This window comes from Mauremys mutica, chromosome 21, assembly GCF_020497125.1.
Source record: "Mauremys mutica isolate MM-2020 ecotype Southern chromosome 21, ASM2049712v1, whole genome shotgun sequence".
Lineage (NCBI taxonomy): Eukaryota > Metazoa > Chordata > Testudines > Geoemydidae > Mauremys > Mauremys mutica.
The window spans coordinates 14194438-14214510 of record NC_059092.1 but is presented as its reverse complement, the minus strand read 5'-3'; the positions used below and the strand labels follow the sequence as shown (position 1 = coordinate 14214510).

The 20073-nt window shown below is 47.0% G+C and overlaps 1 protein-coding gene across 1 annotated transcript; it reads right to left on the bottom strand.

Annotated features, from left to right (window-relative positions):
- Window positions 1-5475: 5475 nt before the first annotated feature.
- On the bottom strand, window positions 5476-7500 carry CAMK2N1 (calcium/calmodulin dependent protein kinase II inhibitor 1). The gene is made up of 2 exons (XM_044996448.1): window positions 7086-7500; window positions 5476-5622 (listed from the first exon to the last, which is right to left on the bottom strand). The coding sequence occupies exons 1-2, from the start codon at window positions 7252-7254 to the stop codon at window positions 5552-5554; spliced, it is 240 nt and encodes a 79-aa protein (XP_044852383.1). The 5' UTR covers window positions 7255-7500; the 3' UTR covers window positions 5476-5551.
- Between the last annotated feature and the right edge of the window lie 12573 nt (window positions 7501-20073).

Below are 20073 nucleotides of genomic sequence, written 5' to 3'. Positions count from 1 at the left end.
AATTTGGCCACATTAGATTCTCTCCTACCCACTGCCTGAAGCATAACTTTACAACCCCTTCCACATCACCTCTGCACGTGGCCAAACAGGTTTTGCCACCGGTTGCCCTGGGTGCAGGCTCAGACACTATGTTTGCCTGCAATTGTATCATTTGATAGCAGCTATCTCAGAACCGCCGACGAGAGATTTCACTCGCTTTTACCAGAGAAACTGCAGCCAGGTGCAAGTCCCCCTGTGCTAGGACGTGCTGTCATTAACATTGCCTTATTCCGCACAGCAGGCTTTGGGATAGTTTTTACAATGTTCTTTTTTTTTTTTTCCTTCCCAAACAGGCAGGTTTTATAAACCAGAGCAGCTGTTCCAAGGGTGAGGGGAGAAGGGACTGTGCAGTCTCCAGTCTGAGATGACAGCTCCACTCAGCAGGAAGTTGCTTTTATTAAAATATTTTTTTGAAAGCATCCATCATGCCTTTTGCAGAACCTAGGCTACCACTGACACTGCATTCTTCTCAGCTGGCTTGGGGTTTGCACAGATTTCAGGGCTTGCGTTTATTGTACAAATATCAGTTCTCTCTTTGTTTCTAAGATTCTTGGTTTCCCCAAGCACAGTCAATACTCAATTTCCCTGCACAAAGCAACTGCTATTTGCAAAATGCCAAGCACCGGTGTTGGCCTCTTTACAACTAATCAGTAGTAGCAATAATAACTATTATTTTTAACGCTGCGAGCTGTGCCAATGGATGTGGTTCTTTTGTGATGTGTGAAATACACTTCTCAAGGTGTGATTAATTTTTATGGTCATAAGCATAAGGCAGAAGCATCCAAACTTTGCAACACTGAGGGATGTGTTGGCAATTAGCCAGCAGCCTGTGGGCATCACCTCATTTACATGTCAATTTACATACATTTAACTTTAAAAAAATCCACATGCCACCATAATATTTTTATCGTTGCTGGCAGGTGAATAGAGACTACTTGGTGTTTTAGTTCAGCGGCTGCTATACACAAACTGCAGGTGACTGGTTTTGTCTTCATCTATATAAAGGGAAAGGGCAGCTGCAGGACACTCCCTGCCCCCAGAAGTGTTTCACCCAAGAGCTGTGCTTTGGGGTCCCTGATCTAAGAGAAATATTTTGTGACTAATAATTATATTTATAGACTAAGAATTAATTTAACTTCCCATGAACAACTGTGCATTGTTAGTCTGAGCTATTCCACAACAGCTGTGCGGCATCCCAGAAATGGCTGCATTTCAGTGCTGGATGACATGTTATTGTATATACGTCTGACCTAACGCACAAGACCGTTGTGAGACTTAAGCTAGGGCCCAATCCTGCACACCCTTATTTGTGGGAATAAGCTTTACTTATGCTTGTTGTCCTATTAAAACCAATGGAATTGCTTGCGTCAGTGCATATTGCTAGCGTGAATGAGAATTTGCAGGATTGGGCCCTTCATGTTTGCCAAGTACTTTGAGATCCTCAGATGAAAGGCAAATGTGATGAATAGCCTGACCCTGCAATGGGCTTCACCTGGGCACAGAGGTCCACCTGCACGGAGCTCATTACAGGAATGGGTCTACAGTTCACATCTTTCAGTGGGTGCAGGATTGGGCTCTATTATTCTTAGGTCTGATTGTGCCTGACTTGTGCTGAGTGTGCCAGGAAGTCATTTTCTCTCTCCCTCTTTTCATTCTCTCTGCAGCTGCTTCTTTCATTTCTCTCTCCTCTCTCTTTTTAAAATCAATAATTTACAAGAGTTTGTAAAGAATTCCCCCAGCAGCAAGGCTGGGGGTGAAGGGTGTCTTTTAAATTGTCAGCCAGAATCCACCAAGATTTACATTTATTGCAAGTATTCAATTAATTGTGTTTGAATAATGCAGCCCTTGATGCTCAATCAATAAGAGAAGGATTATAGATTCTCTCATCATCTTAAGAGCTTAATATCCTCCCTTTCTATATTTACTGTTGCTCAGACATATTTTCACAATATGTTCTACACTTGGCATAATTTCCTGCCAATTAACATGCTTCCAGATTCCAAAGTGCATCCTTTACAGATGTTTACATTCACATTTTCCATTTAAAGATGCCTGTGACACGGAAGCGTCCACGAAACTAGCTGACACTGCCTCCTCACCACTGACACCATTGCTTTTGTGCTATTATAGTAATATTTTAATGCCATCTCCTGAAAAACAACCATCAGAGCCTTTCAACCACCAATTGACAAACCTACTCAGCTTGAGAATAGGAGCTCTTTGTTCGCGTTCCACAGCCATCCCCTCTGCATAATCCTCTCACAGTGTATTGTCCACAATGAAAAAAGGCTACACAACAGAAACCGCTCACACAATTGTTAGAGAGAAAAAAAGAAAAGAAAGAAAGAAAAGGGGAGAGGGAATAAATAGAATTAAGAAAATATATTTTTCAAATATATAAAAAGAGAGACATTTTCCAGTGATCAGTACAGTTTTGGAGGCGGGATAATATTTTTTTCCCTTTGTTCCCACCCTGCCCCTACCTCTCAAATGTCCCTGTTTTGAAGGAGGCCACTCATCTTAAGTCTAAAGGTACCTACAGCTGCATAGATCAGACATGTCCTCACTTTTAGTCTTGAAAGTTATTTACATTGGGTTTTTTTTGTTTGTTTTTTTTAATGACAAAGCTGAGGCTGTAGAAAGAGTTTATGATACTGAAGCAATGAATCCCATGGCATGGAAAGTTTTTTGCATTATTTTGCATGTCCCTCATTTGGGGCCTTGCTGACCTGTCGCATCTCACAATCAGGCGCTAGCAGATTGAGAGATACCCCTCTTAGCTCTTCCTGTTGAAATTACAATCTTCTTAACACCACTCTCCATAAATTTCACTTCCTAGCTGGGGCAGTTCTTTGGTGAAAGGATCTCAAACATAGCATTACACATACACACAAAACCCCCCAACGGCAGTAAATATGAATTCTTATTAACAACACAACCTAGCTGTCCCAGGGTGCTTTTCCTCCATTGAGATCACCCTGCGGCACCAGCCACTACAATAACGACCCATTTGTAGGCATCTTCATGTTTTAGTATTTATATAGTGGTAGGATCTAGTAGCCAACCAGAGTGGGGCCCCACTGCATTAGGTGGCGTAGAAACCTATAACAACTCGATTCACATGTGAGAGTCAGACCCCTGCACCTTTGTACGGCTATTGTTGTTATTCTAGAATTATGCTTCTTAGTCGCAATTGCCATTGTTCAGTGAAGACGACTCCTGAGTTACCCTCCTGGGCCCTTTTGTCCTGGCTGTTACATCTCTCTCCGTCACTCCCAGCCCTCATATCGCTCCGCTCAATGTTAGGACACCAGATCTCCAGAATCTTACCACCAGCCCCAGCGATGGCTTGGGAGTTCTGGTAAGAATCCAGGGAAGCCTCTTGCTGGCAAAGCTGGGAAGAGAAAAGTTGTGCTTGTTTTGCAAAACCAGAAACAGGAACAGTTTGGCTCCAGGTGCCATTTAATCTGAGCCCCCTCCCTCCCCTCGGCCCAAGGTCAGGGAAGGGGAGCTGGTGAATGGCTCTGCTTTGGCCCAGCTCCAGTAACAATCCAGGCAAACATACACTTCCTCCATCCCCCAGCCCCTTCTCCTTCACCTTCACCAGCAGAGGCTCCAGCAGCAGGCATGTTATTGTTCGACCCACTTGGCAACTGTTGGAAGCTAGGGATAGCACGTTAAAGCATGGGCAGGTTTCCTCAGCTGCGAAGGGGGCACAGGGAGCAAGCACAAGGATCCTGAGGGTTTTTTTTTCCATCTTTCAAGTAAAATCCTTCTCCTTGCCAGTAGTGAGTTTTTGTGTGTTTGTTTATCAATACACCAGGCAGGCAGTTCTAAGCAGGCAGGAATGGCTGGTGGGTTTGCTCTTGTGTAATGCCATCCAAGGAGAGACTGGCACAAAGATGGAGATATGTGTGTGTTGAAATGAATCAATGATGACTAGCACACCAACACACCCAACCCATCGGGGTCTATTTAACTTTCCCCTGGGGAGCAATCATCACAACTCCTCCATATGCCCAATTCCCTATTAGCCTCAGTATGAAAAGAAAGTACTTCCAGCATGGGCCAGCTCGACATTTCATTAATTTCTTCTTTCCTTGACATTCCCCCAGTGACCACCTAACACACCTCACTCTGAGACAGACCTAAGCAGCCTTAGCGTTCGGGCTGAAACAGATCTCTCTGCATGCTGCAGGCACAAAAACAAGACAAGAGATTGTGATCGGACACAGGAATAGACTGTTTTGTTTTTTATTGTACATTGCAGAAATAGCCCTGTGTCGTGGATAAAAGTGCAACATACACAATATTTAAGAAAAGGAAAAAAAAATAAAACCCTTCTTGAGGTCTGTCTTTCAAAGTTGCAAACAAAACCAGTAAAATAGTCCCTCACACAAGAGGCTTTTTTTTTTTGCACATATCATGCAAAAAAAAAAAAGTAAAAGAAAACTCAGAAGATATTTTTATATATAGATAGATGTCTAGATATCAATAAAATCCAGTAGAGAGCCCTATAAAGAACAGAAATGACACCAAAAGTGCTACTTTACATAGACTCAAAGAGCACTAAATAAGAAAGGAAAACAGACTGCCATTTGGCATCTCAAGATATTTGGCACTCTTGTGATTACATTGGATTTTTTTTGTTCCTTTTTTTTTTTTAAACACAGTCTATTAAAGAGAATAAACTGCCACAATATAGGGAAAAAAACCAGAGATCGCCCACACTACAGACTGCATGGTAGTTAGAAAAAGCTGAGCATTTTTTTTTCTGTTTTACATATAAAATTTGTCCATTTGCGCTAACTTGAGCAGTTGCTCACAGCAAAAGTAATACAAGCTTTAAAAAATAAAACAATAATTCTTCCTATAGTTCATTCCTTATAAAAGTTTTTGCACACATTCCATCGATACGTTAAAATGTGACTAAAATGAAAATATAATTTATATATAATTTTTTTTTAAACATCCAAGGACATCAACATAAAAAAACCCAATGAAACTGATAGCATGTTACATCCAAGTGCACGGAATCATTTTTGCAAGATTAAATAATGTAAACAAGGTGCTCATTTGGAACAACCATGACCAGCAAAAGGTACCCACGGTCTGAAAACACTGTGTTTTGCTGCATTGTTCAAAGTACTTTAAACCCCAGATCAAGAATTGTGCAATATTCATCATATAGAAAAAAGAAATGACTAGTAATTTAAACAACATAGCTGCAACTGATACACTTTGATTTATTACTGTTGTTTGTGGGCTGGGTTTAGGTTTTTGTGGGGTTTTTTGGTGGATTTTTGTTTTGTTTCGCACATTACTTAAACCTTCTTCCTTTTTGCACCTCTTCTGTCTCCAAGCCTGATGTTAAGATACAATCTGCTGATGTGCATTGTGGATCACAGGCTAGTAATGAAGGATTTCAGAGTGCTTTTTGTTTGTTTTTTTGCCAATAATGTGTTACATTGCAAATTATTTTCCCCCTTTACTCAGTGTCTCTGGGAGGGAATTAAACACCGGGAGGTGCCTTTTCTGAAAGATTTTTCAGCACATCATCAATTCTATCATCTTCAATGACAACTGTAAAGCAGAAAAACAAAATGATGAATACATTGTAGCTTCCCTTGTCCCCCCTCTCCTTGCTGTTGCATGAATTCCCCCGTTATTGCAATCTGCCCCCCTGAAACATGTATGGTTCAACAGAGTCTCTCTACCTAATGTCCAAGGCAACACTGGATTCCAACACACACACAGTTATTGCAAATGATTTTGTTTAAATAGCATTAAAGGCAGGGAAACGCGAGTTTCTTATAGAGAAAGAACTGTGTCCATTCAGCAATTTGCTCCTATTTAAAAAGAAGTGATACCATTGCAAAGAATTAAATGCACTCGATAATGTTACCCACTTAATCCAGTGTTTTCAAGGTCACCAAACACTTGGCCGCTAGGGTTAGGTTGCCTGAAACAACTGATGGTGTATTTATTTAATCAACTGGGGTAAGTCGTAGCTAAATGGAACCTATTCCCAGTTACAGGATCTCTGGAGCTCTCCAGAAGTCAAGAGACACCTCTAGGTTAGCTATGTTGTGATTATTGAGATCACCTGGAATTTCTTTGTCTCTACTAGGGACAGGGGGTTAGGACTGTTTTGGGTTTTTTATCATAAACATGCAACGTGGAGAAAGAGAGAGAAGAAAACACCTCTCTCACTGCCAGATGACCTTCCCTCTCCCCCATGAGTACCTACAGGATCTACTGCAGTTTTTCCACTCCTCTTTGCCACTCGATGCAGACTCAACACCTCCCCAGCAGCATTTTGACTTGCAAGCCGGAATGCCGCGCACAAGACTCAGACTTGGAGATGATACATTTAAACTAGTCAGAGAACTCCACACACCCTCTCCCCCGCCCCGGTACGCAGAATGTTTTAACTACAGGGATGTGTTCAGTTCTCTACAGAAGTGGAAATGCCCTTGGGGAGGCGCTGAGAGCGGCAAGGAGGAGTGGGGGAAAAAACCGCTTTGGATCTGCTCACCTAACCTGGGGGGTAAAAAAAAAGACCCATCGGTTTACACTGCTAAGTGAGCAGATGATCCCAAGCGACATTTATCCCCGCACCATTGATCACTCCTGTGCACAGAGCAGGCACACGGCGGCAAACGGAGCTGCCCCCGCGCCCGGTCCCCGCTGCCCCAGCATTCCCCCCGCAGCCTGGGGACCCCGACCCCGTACTCAGCCCGGCCACCCGTTCCGCGCGGGTGCCAAGCCCTGGCTCATCCCCTTGTTCTCCGCCAGCCGGGCACGAGTGGCCGCCGCTCGGGGAGCCCCATCTCGGGGCGCTTGCCTGGCTCCCTGCCTCGAGGGGCACACGGGGCGGCGGGGAGAGGGGCGAAGCAGGGGTGTGTGTGTAAGGGGGGGGGTGCGTCGGGGCGAAGTGACTCCGATTCCGAACAGCTGCGGGGCAGGCAGCGGGGCGGGCGCGGGGGAGACCCCCCCCCTCCCCAGCCGGGGGCTTTAGGAGACGGGGCGAGCCCGGCCCTTACCTCTCTTGCTCCGGCCGATCTGCCCCAGCTTGGGGGGCCGCTTGCTCGGCCCGCCCGCGAAGAAGCCGCTGGTGTCCTGCAGGCGGCAGGTGAAGGAGATCTGCCCCACCTCCCCGCCCTCCCCGTAGCGGCCCAGCTTGTCCTCGCCGTAGGGCAGCACCTCCGACATGGTCTGGCCGGGCGGGTCCGCTGCCCCTGGCGCTCCGCCCGCTCCGCCCCGCTCGCAGCCGGCAGACAGGGTCGCCGCTGGCCCGGCAGCCCCGGCCCGGCAGGGGAAGCTGCACCGGCGCTGGGGGTGGAGGGGTCCCGCTCCCGACTGGACTCGGCGGCGGCGGCAGCAGCAGCAGCGCAGCCCCAGCTACATCCTCCGGCGGCGGCGCGAGAGTGGCCGCCCGGCTGCCGGGCGCGAGGAGGGGGCGGGGGGCGGGAGTCCTTCCCCGCGCTGCCGCTGGGGGCGGGCTGCGGGCTCCGGCCGGCACCGAGCGAGATCCCGGGGAAAGGAGCAACGTCACCGGGGGCAGAGCCCGGCTGCCGCGCGCGCGGGCTGGGCGGGGCTCGCCCCTGGGGGGGGGGTCGCTCCTCCCTCGCAGCCCCCGCCCCAGGCTCCGCCTCCCCGCCCGGGGGCACGAGAGCTCGGTCCGGCTGCCCGGCTCTGCCCGAAGCCTCCCATCCCCCCCCCCCCCCCGCAGGTGGGGACAGCCAGGCACCGGGGGGTGGGTCCTGCTCGCCTGACCCAAGCCTTTGCTCTCACCACTGAGCCTTACTGCCGCCTAGAGGGAGAAACAGAACCCCGGGCTCCTGACTCCCAGACAGGGCTTAGCCCCGGCACCGCTGGGCCTGGCACATCGGTTATGAATGTAAAAAAAAAATTTGCCTGAGCCCCAGCACCTCTTTCATTCCAAATTAAGCCCTGTTCCCCAGCCTCCCGGCCAAGGCTACCCTTCCTCTCCTCAACCAGTTTGCCTCTTTGGTTTTCAGCAGCAGGGCAACGTCTCTGCTTCTGCTTCTACACCCCCACCCCACCCCATATATACTGCAGCATTCTTGCTTTTCTTGTCTTTTCTGATGCACATCCCCATGCTCCCTTGATTTCTTGGGGCGCCCCTCTTGCAGCAGAGTGCAGGAGGGGTGCTTTCAGCAACAAGATGGAGTGGAAGGGACAGAGCCAGCGAGCTGCCAGATGCTCTGCTGAAAAGGCAACGGCTGCTGCTTGAATGTATTATTATTGTTCATTATTTCGAGGAAACCCCCCCTCCCACCCAGCACCCCTCGCTGCTGTGATCTCCAAGAAAGGGTCTGACAATTGCCTTTCTCCCTCTGAGTACCCTGGTCTGGGTCAGGCTCCTCAGTAAAGGGGCAGGGACACAACCTCAGGTGGATGTTTCATTGGCTCCCTTTACAAATCTAAGGAGCATTTTGAACAGCTTCTGACCAAAAGCCTCAATACTGAGATTAACCTCAGAGAAACACAGAAAGAAGGGACCTAGATCATCTAACCTGGTCTAGCCAGGTATTTAGACTGCTCGTCAAATTGGGAAGGGACCAATGTCTCCCAATGCCCATGCTTGTCCCAGTCCTATGGAACTAATTGTAATGTTTTTACCTCTCTTAGCCAGAGAGTACATGCCCATCCCAGCTTTATAGACAAGCTCAGCTCATTGCTCCTGAACAAGCAGTGCCCTCCGGCAACAATCCCATTTATATCCTATCTCTAGCATCTAAGTAATTGTCCTTTTCCTCTCTCACCCCTTCCAGGAATCCCTGTCAAGTGGATTCTCCCACCACTTCCTGGGAAAAGAAGCCTGAATGTTGATTCCCTGACTAAGGTTATGCAATACCCTGGCCAGCCATTACAGCAGTGGGGAAAGGGATCATAGAATCATAGAATCTCAGGGTTGGAAGGGACCTCAGGAGGTATCTAGTCCAACCCCCTGCTCAAAGCAGGACCAAACCCAACTAAATCATCCCAGCCAGGGCTTTGTCAAGCCTGACCTTAAAAACCTCTAAGGAAGGAGATTCCACTACCTCCCTAGGTAACCCATTCCAGTTCTTCACCACCCTACTAGTGGTGAGCAAAGCCCAATTTTCTTTAGCTTCAGAGCAGCAGCTCTGCAGTAATGGCACTAATGCAGCGGGTGGAGCATTTGTGAGGCTTGGGCTGAGGCTATTGCCATCTTCCTTGTGATGAAGCCTTACGGCCAGGGAGATAAAATCTTCTACACTGCTGGCAGCTTTACTCTGTAAATGGCTCTGTTTCCTAATGTGTGCTTTGCCTCCATAACCAGTCCTCAGTGTGGATGGAAAGGAAGGATTCACTTACAAGGGGGGTGTAAATGGCAGAGAATGAGGGATGTGGCCTGCTCACAGTGCTGGAATATATAGTGAAGACTGCCGTGTGGTATCTATATGCTCCACATACCTGGCTCTCCACACAGCCAACACTGTAACAACCTACATGGAAGCTGGAGGGCGGAGCACAGGTTACAGGAGGGAAGAGTTTGGAGGAGGCGCTGGGAAGTCAGTCTGTGTGCACGTGGCTGGAATGCTAGCTGCCACTGCAGCACCCCCGTGAACAGTTCTCTTAATAAAGATTTGATTTAGTTTTAGAAACATGGTGCCCTCTCATGTCATTACTCAGCATGCGGTACGTGAAACAAGCACTGTGGGCATCTCACCTGTCCCACTCTCAGATGCATGTTTCTGCCACTACCTCCTCCCAGCAGTCCCTGCTGTACTGAGGGAGGTGATGTAATGTGATAAGGTGTGAATGCCTCCTGGAAACACTGTTGCACTCCCATGTGACATGGCATAACCCTGGTGCAGTGTGTCTGAAGCAATGCCTGGGCAACCTGATACCCTGTAACTTCCTGCTGCTGGAAGGCAGACAAATGAGTCTCTTTTGACCAGCAGGATGTGACTTCTGCAACTGGGGAAGCAAACAAGGGGAAGAAAGAAAATCCTACCCCAACACAAAGGTCATGCTACAAAACACATGAGCTGTGAAATTTTTAGTCTAAATCTGTAGTTCCCTGTGTCCCAATCCAACACAAATGGCTGTGAAACTGCAGGGCTGCGTGACCACAAAGGGTGCAACATCAAAGCTGTCCTATGACACATGGCAACCCCTCTGTAAGCCAAAGTGATGCTAGAGTAACAGCACAACCCAAGGGAACATGAGGTTATGCAATGCAGCAGGACCCGTGTAACCCAATGCAACAGAGGGAGATGGGCCACTGCAGCATAGTGCATTGCAGTGTCATCTGATACGAACCCCTAATCCAGTGCAGTGTGATAAAATGGTCTCCTGATTTGGCGATTTAAGCATAGTGATGCCCATTGCAGCAGAATGAGGCTGGAACCTCATGCAGTGCCACATACACACGCTGAAGCAACACTAACAAGGTTCTGCGATAGTGACTAGGAAAACCATGTACCATTCCATCCCAACACCCATAACGCGCAGCTCCAGTGTACACCCTTTTAAGGGAAAGGAGGGCATAGTTAGCAGAGTTCACGAGTCACTGCTGCTTCTTACAGGCCTTTTTTGTAGTCTGTTCTTCTCTTTGAGCAAACCTCTTTTGCTTGGAGGGTAACGTGTTGATCCTGCAGCAATTCCCTTGTTATTTAGCGCTAATTCAGATCCTCGTCTTGTGCAGATTTATTCAGTACGTGGAGACGGGTGTGAATTTTAGTGCTGGCAAAAGGTGCCAGACTGACAACCCTGACGACTGAAATCTTGTTTATGCAGAGAACAGGTACTAGCACAGGCAGTGGCATCTTACAGAGAAGGGGCGGGGATGGGTAGGGGCTCTGCTCCTTCTCTCCCATAGAGGTAACAGGAGTAGAAGCCAGTCACGCATGCTTTGAACCGTCCTATCAATGGCTAGTCTGCATGCCCACTCACGCCTTAGGCTCTCTGCTGAGGCTGCCAGGAAAGTTCCCAGTTAGTGCCCATCACAGTGGTTCGGGATGGTACCTGGATTGGTACTGCCTGCTCACTGCAAGTAGGTCCCTACGCCACCATCAGGTGGGAACAACGCTTCTGTCCTTCCTCAGCTGAATTTGAGCCATTGACCTAGAAGCAAAAGGCTCGGGCTATCCTGTTACCAAGCTCCTTGCCCCTGCTATAAAGTTTTGTGATAAATAATATTCTTTGTAGCATTCCCAACTAATAACAAATCACCACCTTGAAGCATTTAATGCTTCGCAAGCATCTCAGGAATCAAGGGTCCGGACAGCTCATGAGATGGAGCTATAGAACCTTTCGTTTCTGGGTACCGATCCGATTCCAGCTCCAGATGTCCGTGACTGAATGTTATTGCCACTCGACAGCTGTTCCATGCCCTCTCTGAAGTGAACTGGTGGTCTCAGGCCAGTTCCTAGTGAACAGATGTGCACGTGAGCCTCAGCACTAATTAACGCTCCTGCTGGCAGTCTCGGCTGAGATCCAGCAACCTAGGGTTGATGGGCTTAGAGACAGAGCTACCCTCTCCCTTTAAAGATGGGGGGTGCAGATCAAAAAAAGCAGGGTAGGAGAACGTGTACTGTTGTTGCGCACGACGTACTTGTTCTGTGGATACAGGACTTCAGCCTCAAACGTTCCACCACTACTGAATTCAATGGAAAAAACGGAAATCCTTCCCCTGGCCCTGGGCCCAGGAGCCCAGGTGACACCGAACATTGGCAGGCTGGGCTGAGGGACTCCGGTGTGTGTTTTGTGACAGTACGTCAGAGCGGGAGCTGGAGGGCACCGTGGTTAGTGACTGTGGCAGAATCACATCATCTGAAGGGGATGTTGTCTGTAATCTATAAAGTGCTTCAGCAGCGGATGAGCAGGTGAACAAGCACTTTCCACTCCCGAGAGGTTTAAGAGCTCCAAAATGGATTAAGTGTAAATGAAGAGCTCTTTGGTACTGTCTTCCAAGAACCAACCCACCCAGGAACTCGAAACCTGATTCTCTCAATCCTGCCCAGGCTTGCAAGGAGATGCTGGCTGTCAGCTCCCCAAAGCCTCTTGTTCTGATGTTTCTGTAACAAATAAGCCTATTTCAGGCTTTGCCTGCAGACTCGCTGGTCCCAGTGCACAGGAGATGTGTTTAAACAGTTATTTGCATGGCTACCTTCTTTTTCCCCTGGAAATCACTTGGCAACAGAGATAACAGAGCAATGGTGTGGCTGCTGCCTGAAAGGCTAAGTCTGGGCTGGAGAAGGAAGTATCACTTGTGCCAAAGTCCCTGATTAAAACAGACAAACAGGCTTCATGGGAAGCAACCCTGACCCTCTGTTTTGTGCAGTACATCGCTCAGCAGAGGGAAAATGATACAGCAAAGGAAATAGGCAGTAATGGGTCAAGCAGCTGGGCATAAAAGCCTGCACTAATTGAGCACAGCTTTTGGATAATTTCCCTGCCTCCAGAATGGGGGTTTCTCCTTTTATTAACCACAGGCCTCCTATACTGGGCAGGCAGCATGGCCCAGAGGACTGAACACAGGAACAATGACCAGAAGCAGTTAAAGCTTATGGACATCTCTGCCACTGATTCCCTTTGTGGCCTTGGACAAGTCACTTAACCACTCTGCTGCTCCCCATCTAAATGCATAGCAATGCATAATTCTTGTTAGCAGAGTGCTTTGAAAATGAAAAGTACCATGTTGCTACCTGATAAAGGAAAAGAGGCTTTTTAAAGGTTCCTCAGTAGCCTCACATTTTAGGGGCTAAATTTTCACTGCAACGCTTAAATTCACCTGGGTTTGTGGGCTCACCAGACCCAAAACAAGGCCTGTCCACCACACCGACTAGGGATCTCAAACCAGCTTGCTCTTAATTGCTGCAAAACACACACAATATATCTGACCATCCCACCAACCAGTGTGAGGTCCTTAGTGAAATTAGCAGCACTGCCTGCCACAGAGAGGTCCGGCAGCAAAAGGGTTAAAACAAAAGCGTCTCCGAACACCATGGTTTATTAATAAGGTATACAACTTTCTCTGGCCTTCAAACGTTCTTGGTGGGTTCCAGAAGCGGGGAGAGTTGCTTGCTGGTTCAGTTTTCGCTTGTGCTGGCACTGCGTACCCAGCCGGTCACGTGATCAGTTTCTGGCTGCTTTATACAACTATGGTTTCTAATCTAGCAGCTGGAGAGATCAGACTCATTTTTGAGAAGAGGAGGGGAGCGGGGGTGAAGCAGAGAGGCAGCATCTTCTGCATTGTAATTGTTCTGCTGCGTGAGAGTGCGTCTTGATTCAGGTCAGTAGTAACGTTTCCGGAGACACTGCTTTTAGGATGGATTCTGCAGAAGCGGCACTTTAGCTACATGAAATACCTATTTTACAACTGTACCTATTTACTGATCCTTCTAAGGCTCTTCTACCACTCATTGCAGATGCTCAGATCATGCAGCAGAGCTGATGCTGGATGAATGCCACCAAGCTGCCAAGTCCTACATGCAGATACCACGTGGCTGCTGATTATTTTGCTGCCACTGCAGGCTCTTGCTATTGCATTGGCTTGGTACACTCCATCTGAGGAAGTGACTTATAAGCACTACCTGGACCATCGTAGGCAATCCCCTGCTGAAGGAAGAGTTTGTCCGAGAAAGGAAATCGCCACCATGCACAACTGGCCCTGGGGAGGGGAATCCCATCACTGAAGGACAGATGGGAGTAAAAGGTTTGCCATCAATAGTCACTCTCATGCACAGTCCTGCTGATTTCAGTGGAATACTCATGCTAGTAACCACTCGCTAAAAGGTATAAAGGGTCAGAGTGTGTCCCTTGAGTGAAGGCACAGAAGCAGCTGGCAGGAGGAAATGAATAGCTTGTTAGAATGGGTCTCTCATTTGAGCAACATGGTGGGTAACGAGGCACATATGCTCATTCAGAGCCTGTCGCAGAGATTCCCCTGCCTTGATACTGTGGTTCTTATTATCAGTTCAGGCTGTGGCTGCTTTTTGGGTAGGATACATTTCACAAGTACTAAATTCCCATGCACTTTTTTCTATTTCTTCCTGAAGAGTCTGGCTGAAAACCAACAAGACAAGGTGGGGCAGGAGAAGGAGGGGAGACATAATGGTAAAATTAGCTCTGCTATCGTGCTTTACAAAGAATGGCCAGTATCACTAACCTTGTCCGGCAGCTGGCAAAACTAGAGGCAGAGAGAGGGGAAGTGACTTGCCCATGGACACAGGTATGGTCTAGGATAGTGATACTCTGACCTCAGTGGTTCAGGAGCCAAATTAGGACCAACATTACTCGAAGGAGCCAGAGTTGTGTGAATTCATTGTTTCATTTACTATGGACTATATCTTTTATATAAATAATTCTTCTCACAGCAAATAAGTTAATAACTTAGTGCAAGCTGATAACTTAATTGGTTAATAACAGAGTAAAAGTATCTTGACTGGTTAATAAATAAATCACACAGTGTTTTAATATTATGTGCTGCAGCAGATGTGGTAAAGAGCCCTCCGTCTGAGTATCTCTGGTCTAGCATCACCAGGAATAGAACCCCAGTCTCTTTGCTTGCAGACAGGCACACTGTCCACTGCACCATAGTGCCTCCTCCTTTGAAATATAAAAAAAATCCATTATTAAGAGGAAGGCAGAGAATGTAAAGCCCTTGAAACCCTGGAAAAAGAGAATGAGGGCACAGGCACAGGCACAGGCACAGGCACACACACACACACACACACACGCACACACACACACACACACACCTCTCTGTCACCGCATCGAAAACAACAGACGCGCCAATTTGTTTCTTTAGACGTTCAACATCTAGCAAGTTGATCAAGCTCTCGCTCTGAATTCTGTCCCTGGAGACAGCTGCAGCTAAAAGCTGAGATCTTGACAGATTCTGCTGTTTACTGGTGCGTTGCTATTAATTCTATCAGCTAAGGATGGAAAGGGATAGCAGTTAAATTGGCAAAGGTTCACAGTCCCCCAGATCCTGAAAAGAGGGGACTAATCAAGTGAGGCCAGGCTGCTTCCTGGCAATCCTCCAACAACTGAAAGCGCCTTTCTGCTCAGAAAACTGATTAACATGGCATCATTGCATCACCTGTGTGTCACAATCATCTTAATAACAAAGTAAGTTTACGAGTAAATTATGGGGCTTTTTCCTCCCCTCCAGCCCCCAGTTACCCCTTCATACTCCGTTTGGGATCCGAGGGTCATATGGGGTTATTCTCTTTGGCTGCATCATCACCCATGGCCATTGGGCGACCTCCTTGTCTACAAACTGTGGCCTCCGTGTACTTCCATTGCTATCCCTGTGTTGGCACATGCTAATTGACTGGAACTTACGACATAATTTTGCCAAGGCCTGACTAGAACCTCGCTCGCTTCTCTTTAGCTCTGCAGCGCTGACAAAGGTAAACACTTATTTTTGACAGTAAAATCAGCTGATCCGATTCCAAATACAAACAAGGAGCGGGTCTGTTGAGTAAGAGTGAGTTGTTTTTACACAGCGTCTTTTTCAAAAGAGACGGGCCCTTTGAGCTGCCCAAGAGATCATTTTTATGACATCATAAAATGCAAGGAAAGCGCTTTACGAGAAGACAAACTGCTGTAGAGAGAGACTGAAAATTAAAAGACACTTAGAAAACGTAACCTGGGAGAAAAACCAAAGAGAACGCAGGACAAAAAGAAAGACGACCACCTTTCCCGCAAGAGAACGAGAAGCAAATAAATGAAAGGGAGGGAAAAAAGAGACCAGAACATGGAATGAGAGGGAATTGTAATTGTAATACAGACGAAAGCACCAGTTTGGGCTCACTTATTTTCTATTGCAGTAACGCCCAGAAGTCTTACGTGAGAGGAGGGCCTCATTGTGTTTGACCCTGTACATACGCACAGTAAGAGAGAGTCCCGGCCCCAGAGAGTTTACAGCCCAAATAGACAAGACAGAACAAGGAAGTATTTGTATCTCCAGTGGACAGGGGAAACAGAGGCATAAAGAGATTAAGTAATTTGCCCAAGGTCACAGTCTGTAGCAGAGCCAGTAACTGAACCACGGCCTCAAGAGTCCCAGTCCGATTCCTCAACCACAAGATCATCTTTTGTCCCTTGTCCTGTAGATGTTTAATTAAAATGCTCAGTGAGCATTGAGCGGCTGTCTCTCAGTTTCATACCAAATCCTGCTGTCTCCCCTTCCTTACTCCCTATGAAGGAGTGAACCTCATGGAGAGAGAAATTATAGTTCACATTGGAATCAAATACAATGGTCACACTATACAGAGAGCCACAGAGCAAGGAGTGACCATATTAATAACAATATGCATGGTTATAGCGATTTTCATCAAGGAGGATCTCAAAGCACTTAAAAATGTAGTGTTTTTCGAACTATACACAGGATAGGGATCATTTCAGTGACCACTGAATTGCAGCCACCTCTGGGGGTGGGGCATGACAGCTGTTTAACAGCAATGCAAGAGTTCAAGACAGAAAGTGAGGGGAAACACTTTTTTCCGAGCAAATCTGCGAGGGAGAGGCAAGGAGAGATTTAGGAATTGTGACCAAGACATGAGAAGCTCAGCATTACAGGACTCATTACATAAATCCCCATTAGCATCCTTCTCCTCCCCAGCTCTGATCAGTTCTACTGTATTCCTCGACTGAAACAGGTGGCTGGGGGTGGTGGAAAACAAACCCTCCTCTGGACTGCATTGGCAGGTACAACGCTATCACAGTAGTGGGAGTGAAAGTGCCTAGTGGTGAAACAGAAATAGCCTTGTGTGGCAGTTCCCTCTTCCCTACCGCTCTTCATTATTGCCCCCTTCCACCCCTACGTCTCTCCTCCTCTGCCTGACCCCACCATTTCTAGGCGAGAGAGGCAGCCTGTTAACAGTTTTACAGCTGTTTTTGCTAGAACCAGTATTTTCAAAAAAGCACAGTGGTGAGAGAGCCATAGGCAGGTGTACTGGATATCACGGTTCTATTGCGCCATCTAGAGAACAGCCAGGACCGGACACGGCTAAAAACCTGTGGAAAACATGCAGCTTCAAACTCTGCAGCCTGAGAGCTTCTGAACATTCTGTTACAGATGAAACGTGTCTGGTGTAGGAACATGTTACGGTCCAACTGCTTCCGAAAGTTGATGATGCCGTTAGTCTCACTGCTGCAAAAATGTCGTCTTTGTTTTGGTAACAAGATGATAAATGAATCACCAGGAATAGCATCAAAACCGGCGAGAGGCAGAAAAGTCATTTTCGTGCTGCCTGTGAGGAGTTTCTTGATTCACTGCCTTATTTCTAACCCTCCAAAGATCTACTTTCGGCCACCAAGCCTATGCAAGTTAAGTCCTTAAATGAGAGAAACTCTGGACTAATGCAGGGCAACTGGCTTATCAGGAAGAAACAAAGCTCCATGAACTTCCATTAATAACTCTTAGTTAAATGTGAATCCGGCCATAAAGAGACTCTCACAGAGGGACATTATAACTTTGAGTTTCCCATTTCTATTTTTTAAAAGACACGCATAATTGATTACGCCGTTATCTCTTCCCTTTGCCACCCATCTTGCCTCGGATCTTGTGGACAAGCCTGTCAATGCAACATCCACCTCATCACTGCATGGTTGAGTGGTCTTTTAACTTGGCCACAGGCAGGGAAACTAGACTGCAGTGAAGATGCTCTTTTTCAGAATGCCAGTTGGGTTGGCACGGGGATAGCTACAGGGAAGGAGAGCAGCGAGTCCCCACTGGCCTCTTCCCACTACTTCGATGTCTCAAGCGCCGAAGCGTAGGCCCGAGTGGCATCCCCTCTAATCCCCACAGGCCTGCTCTCTCAAGTAATGGGCCGAATAACTGGGCCGCACTAGTGGCTTCCTCGCAAGGTTCTGCAGTTGCACTGCAGGATACCACCAACCGCTTGATACATATCTTGTTTCATAAGCATGCCTTGGATTGTTTCATTGTAAAACTAATAAAGAGAATTTACCTTTTAAAAAGACTCGGTTCAGCTCTGGAAACGGTTTCCTTAGGGGAAACTTGCCTGTCTATGCCTGCAATGAAATCCAACTACCCCTTGTTTTAGTGAGAACCCCAAAGGGCAATGGTCTTGTGCTCTCTGTCCCAGTTTTGCAGAAGCAGCTCATACTATTCCCAGAGCTGACATAATCCTTGATGCTAGTACACAAAGATCTCTCGGTTTAACCTTGTTAGCATTTAACAAAGAAACAAAGCACATAATTCACCCTTTATTCTAGCTGCTGACAAAAGGAGTGTGTATCAAAGGGGGAGTTGTTTTCATTTAAAACCAAACAAATACAGCTCTGAGCTCTCAGAGCAAAGGGGGTCCCAAAGTGAGGATTATAAAAGGCTGAAACTCCTGTTCAAGTTCACTGACTGCAGCAAAAAGAGTGACAGTCGTGCTATGCAGGATATAACCTTTAATGGTGTCAGTTTAATGTGCACAGTGCGGCCATCAGTCTCGCACAATGTGTATCAGGGAGTAAAATAACAACGAAACAGCTGTACAGGAAGTGACTAACAAGCACATCTGGGAGCCGTGAGGGATTTTTGGAGGCAATAAAATGGAAATTCTTTTGTCCAAGATTGATAAAGTGGCTCAACCCACTTCAAAATAAAGTGTAGTTCTGCTCCTCCTGGCCCATTTCAGCCAAAAAATCCTGGATTCAATGTCATAATGAAACACACTACAGTACAGCAAGCTCATCTCGCAAGGCAGACCCCAGTAATGTATTCTATTTCCATGACAACTACACCAAACCATTCTACTGATAAATGAAGAATACACTGTGATCAGAGAGGAAGAAAAAAAGCCATTGTCCCAAATCCCCTCCCCCACAACCTCCAATAACCTTCACAATCCTTGGTACCTCGCTCAACAGAGGATTAATGCACCAGGGCAGACAAGCTGGGGCACAGGATGTGCTGGGCACACTGTGTCTCAGACAGAGAGATGCTTGTTAACACAGGTAAGGGTATGACGACAAGTCTGAAGCTGTGAGCTTTGTAATGAGGACATGGAGCGGCTCTGGAGTAGCTGCAGCATCTCTCAAAGTGTTTTACTCTCTGTCATATGCTGGACTGGCTTAGGATACAAGAATATAAACAAACACACACAGATCTGTCAGAAGCCTTTTGATCTGCCAGCTTAAAGAGCCACACAGATCCAAACTATATGCTGGATTTCAGTGACAAGGGCAGCTGCAAGAAGAGGTACCTAGTCTATGTGGAAATGGGGTAACAGGTGGTTTCACTTATCAAAGCAACTCCTTCCTAGTCAGTCTGACGGACGGGCCTCTACACACGGCATGGGGTAACGAAACGTCAGGAACTAGGATACGAGCATAAACTAAGAATACATCCGATAGTCTCCCCTTGTTCCTTTAAGGCATCCGCATTCTTCTACCACGGGTAGTTGGGCGAATGTGGCGACATGAAAAAGGGCGAAATCGTTAAAGTGAATTTACAGACAAACTGGCCTGCTGCTAAATCACATCAGTGGTTTGGAACACTCCTGCTTTGGGTGATGCGCTAAGCCAGGGGTAGGCAACCTATGACACGCATGCCGCCTTTCAGCTGATTTTCAGTGGCACTCACACTGCCCGGGTCCTGGCCACCAGTCTGAGGGACTCTGCATTTTAATTTAATTTTAAATGACATTTCCTAAATATTTAAAAAAACTTATTTACTTTACATACAAGAATAGTTTAGTTATATATTATAGCCTTATAGAAAGAGACCTTCTAAAAATGTTAAAATGTATTACTGGCCCGCGAAACCTTAAATTAGAGAGAATAAATGAAGACTCGGCACAGCACTTCAGAAAGGTTGCCGACCCCTGCTCTAAGCAATGGTCACTCGATCTGTTTGTCCCATTCTCCCCAGGGGTGAGCACCTACCATTTCTCCAGAGAAGGTGATGAGGAACAGGCCAGTGCAGGGGCAGAAGAGGGAAGAGAAAAAAGGATGACAACCCATTTGGAACATCTTGTGCCTAAAAAGCAAGGGCTTGGCAGATGTCTA

Excerpts from the sequence above, each read along its gene's own strand:
- CAMK2N1 (XM_044996448.1), bottom strand. The coding sequence starts at position 7,254 with ATGTCGGAGGTGCTGCCCTACGGCGAGGACAAGCTGGGCCGCTACGGG. Across the intron at positions 5,623-7,085 it reads GATCGGCCGGAGCAAGAGAG|TTGTCATTGAAGATGATAGA; the intron begins GTAAGGGCCGGG and ends TCTGCTTTACAG.